The sequence below is a fragment of the Drosophila sulfurigaster genome, chromosome 3 (assembly GCF_023558435.1).
Source record: "Drosophila sulfurigaster albostrigata strain 15112-1811.04 chromosome 3, ASM2355843v2, whole genome shotgun sequence".
Classification (NCBI taxonomy): domain Eukaryota; kingdom Metazoa; phylum Arthropoda; class Insecta; order Diptera; family Drosophilidae; genus Drosophila; species Drosophila sulfurigaster.
In genome coordinates, this window is record NC_084883.1 from 15,405,455 (window position 1) to 15,410,572 (window position 5,118).

The window sequence follows — 5,118 nt, forward strand, 5'->3', positions numbered from 1 at the left end:
TATTGATGAGTTAAAAGTAATGACAATCCTCTAAAAAGGTGGCAAAAAAGAAGAAGCTCGGGAAGCTGGGACCTGTCATGGAGAAAAAGGTGATACCAGTGGAGACAGATGCCCAAAAGCTGGTGAGCTACGTGTGCGGCAGCAACTACATGAAAACCGGCGAGGATGTGAAGGTGAGATTCAATGGAAGCACCATCTGAAAGCTAGATAATCTTTGAAAACTTCATTACAATACAGATCAAACCAGATGCTGAGTACCCTGACTGGCTTTGGACGCTAAACACAGAACGCATTGTACCGCTGGACGAATTGGATCCCAACACCAAGCAGTATTGGCGGCGATTGCGAAAAATGGCATTGCGACGCAACAATCAGTTGTCCATGCTGAAAAAGTTTTAGGTAATGCATTTTGTGCGGAAGCTGGTACTGGTCACACTGCAATTTGCCTTTGCCCTTCAACCGCTTGTTTGAATATGAATCATGTATTGGTATTTTATGTAAGTCTTACATGAAATTGTTTTATTTGCCTTGCTGTTGTTCGATGCAAAGAATAAACACATTGATAATTTTATTGCTACGTTGTTTGTAGCATATGTACATACAATTTTATCTTACAATGTCTTGCACTTAACGGTTATCGTATTTTGTTCGCTTGGGAAAAAGTATAAAATGGGAAGATGTTTTAGAAAACTAAATTATTATTGTATACCGCTTCTGATGAGTGAGGTAAAATGTGGTTGCAACTAGCAGTATTTATTGGCTTGGTGTTCATCTCGAATGCAGCGGATTCAAACAGTACAAGTGAGTTAGTTTCCAAATGAATAATTCTTCTTCCTGAATCTCATCAACTTGCTATGCAGAACACGTCGTCTGTTATGTGGGAACTTGGGCAGTCTATCGACCCAACAAGGGAAGCTTTGGTGTGGATAACATAGATCCATTTCTCTGCACACATTTGGTGTACGCTTTTATGGGCATTAAAGAGAGCGGAGAGCTACGCATTATTGATCCCTATCTCGATCTGGAAGATAACGGTGGCAAGGGCAACATTAAGAAGTTCAATGCCCTCAAATTGAAGAATCCCACATTGAAAACATTGATGGCAGTTGGTGGCTGGAATGAGGGCTCCAAACGATTCTCAATTGTCGCCAGTGATCCCGAGAAAAGGGCACTTTTTATAGAGCAGGTGACCGATTTTCTGCAGCACCATGGATTCGATGGACTGGACTTGGATTGGGAGTATCCTGGACAACGACACAATCTGACGAATACCAATGATCGTGCCAACTACATAACGTTTCTCAAGGAACTTAAAGAGGGATTAGATCCATTTGGCTATCTACTTACAGCTGCTGTGGGATCAGCTAAGTTTTCGGCCGAGCAATCATACGATATACCAGCCATTTTGCCATACTTGGATCTAATCAACGTCATGGCTTATGATCTGCACGGTCCTTGGGACACAACAGTCGGTATTAATGCGCCTCTATACGCCGGACCCAATGACAAGACGCCGCGTGAGAAGCAGTTGAATGTGGATGCGGCGATCAAGTATTGGTTGGATGCTGGAGCACCACCAGAGAAGCTAATACTTGGTGTGCCCTTCTATGGACGCACATTTACCTTGACACTTGCCGAGAATCATCAGCCAGGCTCGGCTCACATTGGACGTGGCATTGCAGGACCCTACTCACGTGAGCCTGGCGTCTTGAGTTACAATGAACTGTGTCATTTGATGGAGAAGGAACAGTGGTCGCAGGAATGGGAAACTGAGCAACAGGTGCCTTATGCCTACAAGGATCGCCGCTGGGTGGGGTATGAGAATGAACAGAGCCTGATGCTTAAGACACAATATGCCGTGGACAAACAATTGGCAGGTGTTATGGTCTGGTCATTGGAATCAGATGACTTCCGGGGCAATTGTGGCAACAACAGTTACCCGCTGCTGAAGCAAATTAATCGTGTGCTCTTTGGCAGGGAAACACCCACAGGACTGAAAGCTGAGCCGCAGACAGAAGAAGAGGAATATCGCTGCCCAGGCGATGTTGGTTATGTGCGGGATGAGAAGAATTGCTCAAAGTTCTATTACTGTTATGAGGGGGCAACGTTCAACTTTGACTGTCCTACAGGTCTACGTTATGACTACAACAGCAGCAATTGCAACTATGCCGAATTAGTAAAATGCTGATGCTTTTTTTAACATCACTACCGAACAATCATTTGCGTGTTTATTTTGTTAACTTGGCTACTGCACAATCTTCAGATTCAGAGGCAGATTCTTAAAGTTATACAGCTTTTGACCTGGTCGCCAGGTGACAAAGTTTTGCTTGCACTCAACCTGGCTGGCTGGCTGGCATTCACCGAGCTTCTCATCGAAATAATATCCCTTGACGCATTCGTAATCAAAGCGCTTGGTGTCGCGACACTCGTAGTATAAATCGCATTCCCACATATTGCGGAAGAAACCATCGCGAGGACAGAGACCGGTAGACTCTGTGGTTGCTGCCTGCGTGGTCAAAGTATCTGGATCCCCAATGATTGAAATGATAACACGCAACAAGGCAAAGCGTTCACCACATGCTGCTTGGGTGTCATCGGCATCGAGGGACATAACGAGGACACCACCGAGATGCTGCTGCTCCACCACATGTGTTTTGGCGCTGATGCTGCGACCATCTTCATAGCTGATCCACTGATCGTCCTTATAAGCATACGGCACTTGGGTCACATTATCGAATTTCCTTTGCCATTTGCCAGATTGGGTGCAAAATTCGCCAAAGGTTGTGTAACCCGGACGCAGTGAAGCTTGTTGCTGTCGGCCAGGTCCTTTGCTAGCTGAGCCCACAGTTGTGTTCGAGGAGGCCATTGTGTAGGTCTGTCCGAACAATGGAATAGCCAGTAGCAGTTTCGAGGGCATCTTGCTGTGCTTCACCCAGTGGGCGACACAGCTCTCAACACTCTTCAGCTTATCTCCCGAAAGTGGAGCATTGTAGCTCAATCGGCGACTGTAGGGATCCTGATGGTTGTGCACAAGCAGGCTAACAAAATCTGCATATTTCATTATGCTGGGAATATCGTAGGCAGCCAGAGTTTTCTCATCCAGCCGAGCAGAGACAGCGACCATAAGCATAAACTTGTGCTCATCTAGACTATAGAGAGAAAGGTGATGATTTTAAATGAATTCCAAGTTTCTTTCTCGTCCTTTACTCACACAATCTTTAGCTCGTGCAGAAATGTCACAAAGTTCTCGCGATCCTTGGAGTGCATGTGACGATGAGCTGGAAATCCCCAGTTGATCTGTACGCCCTGAACACCGGTCTTATAGAGCACACCAATGAGTGATGTGTAGAATTGATCTCGCTTGCGAGTATCTGATATCATTTCGGAAATCAAGGACGATTGATCCCGCCAGTTGCCAATCGAGATTATTGATTTGATTTGAACATTCTTAAGGTTCTTATATTTAGCCATATGATCTGCCATGAATAATGCTAGATATATTAATATCTTTAACATTTATAGCAACTTACTGAAATCAATATATTCCTCTGGATATTCAAACTCCACTTTGCCGGAGCCAGCGGGATCTAAGCCCAAGGTTGAGCCATAAACCAGATGAGTGCAATATTGCGTATTAACATCCCAATATTGATAAACACTACGATACTTGCGCATATTGGATTGGCCATCCCAGTAGCAAAAGATATTATCTATAAGACATCGCTTTACCAATATTAAATTTTAATTAGTGATTTTCTTACTCACAGTCGGACTTGGATGCTTGAGCAGAAAGCAGCCAAGCTGACAATAGAACGAATATAGAGAACAACTTCATAATTATTGGCTACTTGAAATTCAACTTTTAATTTAAAATTGTGCACTAAGAGATGCGTATAATTCTTTTAGTAGAATTTAGTGTTCAATTTACTTGATGATAGTTCTTCGAAAATATCTGACTTGGATTGCTTTAAATTTAGATAATATATTCTTAAAGTCAGCGCCTGCTTACAGATGTTATTTATCCAAAATTTAAGAACCCTTTGCATTTCAAACAAGAGAAGTCAATCCACATTATTATTTAAATATTCCTACATGCATATAAAATCCATATGTATGTTTTGTTTTGGTAAATGCGCGTTTTATGTGTATTTTACTTTTGAGCAATCAAATTTTAATGGCTTATTAAATGCGGCAATAAAGCACGACGCAAACAGTCGACAAAGAAACAAACAAACAAACGATATGAATTTTATGGAAAAAGCCAAGTAATACCGCCGACAAAACATACATTTGTATTTCAGTTCGTTGATTCTACGTCGATGTCGTAATGTGTTGCCAAAGGAACCTGGCCAAAAGCAAGTGATGTGGCTGTCGCATCCGGCACGTTAATGTGTAAACATTGAAGCGAATTTTACGATTATTGCTGATTTGTAACAACAACCAAAAATTTATCGGGTTCACGCGAGTATGTATTTTATTTATATATAGTACTTACGTGAACAAAATATGAATATCAATTTCTGTTGTTATAGTAACTCAATCGATACTTTATGGCAGCATAATTATAATATACCAGAAAAGGAAATTTGTAGAAACTTTCCTATTTGCTATTCATATAATTATTTGATGCAATCCAATAGTTGTCATTGTGCTTTTGCTAAAATCTAAAATGATATCTACTGAATAAACCTTTCCATTAGAGAAAATAAAAGATGCTAGCGCTATTTCCGGTTAATGGCGTTAGACATCTTGAAGACAGAAGAGAGGCCATTTTGTTTTTAAAATATTGCATTTATTTTGGAATAGCTCGAAGCTGTGGTGGTGTAGCTGCAATTTCTCACATCAATACTGTGTTTAATTCTTTAGGTTAATTAATTATGTATTTAATTCAAGTTGCATATTCATATTTTTGTTGAGTTTCTACATGCAAGTATTTATGTAGGTACGAGTAATCATTTTGTTTTTGTTTTTTGTTTTGTTTTGTTTTTTTTTTTCTTTAGGACTTTACACGGTTCGTTTCTTTTCGTTTCAACATCAATATTAATATCAATATTTCATATTATTTCATTGTAAATTGTAAATATGCCTTTTGATTAAACTGTTGAACATTAATGCATA

General features: G+C 40.7%; 3 protein-coding genes across 3 annotated transcripts; 2 read left to right on the forward strand and 1 right to left on the reverse strand.

Annotated features, from left to right (window-relative positions):
- The first annotated feature begins 19 nt into the window (after positions 1-19).
- LOC133840213 (large ribosomal subunit protein mL54) lies at positions 20-604 on the forward strand. The gene is made up of 2 exons (XM_062271914.1): positions 20-173; positions 238-604. Exons 1-2 carry the CDS (start codon positions 78-80, stop codon positions 397-399), a joined length of 258 nt encoding a protein of 85 aa, XP_062127898.1. The 5' UTR covers positions 20-77; the 3' UTR covers positions 400-604.
- An 87-nt stretch (positions 605-691) lies between these two features.
- LOC133840209 (chitinase-3-like protein 1) lies at positions 692-2,552 on the forward strand. Its single transcript, XM_062271909.1, has 2 exons — positions 692-801; positions 861-2,552. Exons 1-2 carry the CDS (start codon positions 732-734, stop codon positions 2,186-2,188), a joined length of 1,398 nt encoding a protein of 465 aa, XP_062127893.1. The 5' UTR covers positions 692-731; the 3' UTR covers positions 2,189-2,552.
- Positions 1,188-3,970, reverse strand: LOC133840207 (probable chitinase 10). Its single transcript, XM_062271908.1, has 4 exons — positions 3,766-3,970; positions 3,531-3,710; positions 3,212-3,476; positions 1,188-3,149 (listed from the first exon to the last, which is right to left on the reverse strand). Exons 1-4 carry the CDS (start codon positions 3,833-3,835, stop codon positions 2,246-2,248), a joined length of 1,419 nt encoding a protein of 472 aa, XP_062127892.1. The 5' UTR covers positions 3,836-3,970; the 3' UTR covers positions 1,188-2,245.
- Between the last annotated feature and the right edge of the window lie 1,148 nt (positions 3,971-5,118).

Coding starts and splice junctions, on each gene's coding strand:
- LOC133840213 (XM_062271914.1), top strand. CDS start 78: ATGGAGAAAAAGGTGATACCAGTGGAGACAGATGCCCAAAAGCTGGTG. Junction 174..237: donor AAACCGGCGAGGATGTGAAG/GTGAGATTCAAT, acceptor ATTACAATACAG/ATCAAACCAGATGCTGAGTA.
- LOC133840209 (XM_062271909.1), top strand. CDS start 732: ATGTGGTTGCAACTAGCAGTATTTATTGGCTTGGTGTTCATCTCGAAT. Junction 802..860: donor AGCGGATTCAAACAGTACAA/GTGAGTTAGTTT, acceptor CTTGCTATGCAG/AACACGTCGTCTGTTATGTG.
- LOC133840207 (XM_062271908.1), bottom strand. CDS start 3,835: ATGAAGTTGTTCTCTATATTCGTTCTATTGTCAGCTTGGCTGCTTTCT. Junction 3,711..3,765: donor TCAAGCATCCAAGTCCGACT/GTGAGTAAGAAA, acceptor GATGTCTTATAG/ATAATATCTTTTGCTACTGG. Junction 3,477..3,530: donor AGAGGAATATATTGATTTCA/GTAAGTTGCTAT, acceptor TATTCATGGCAG/ATCATATGGCTAAATATAAG.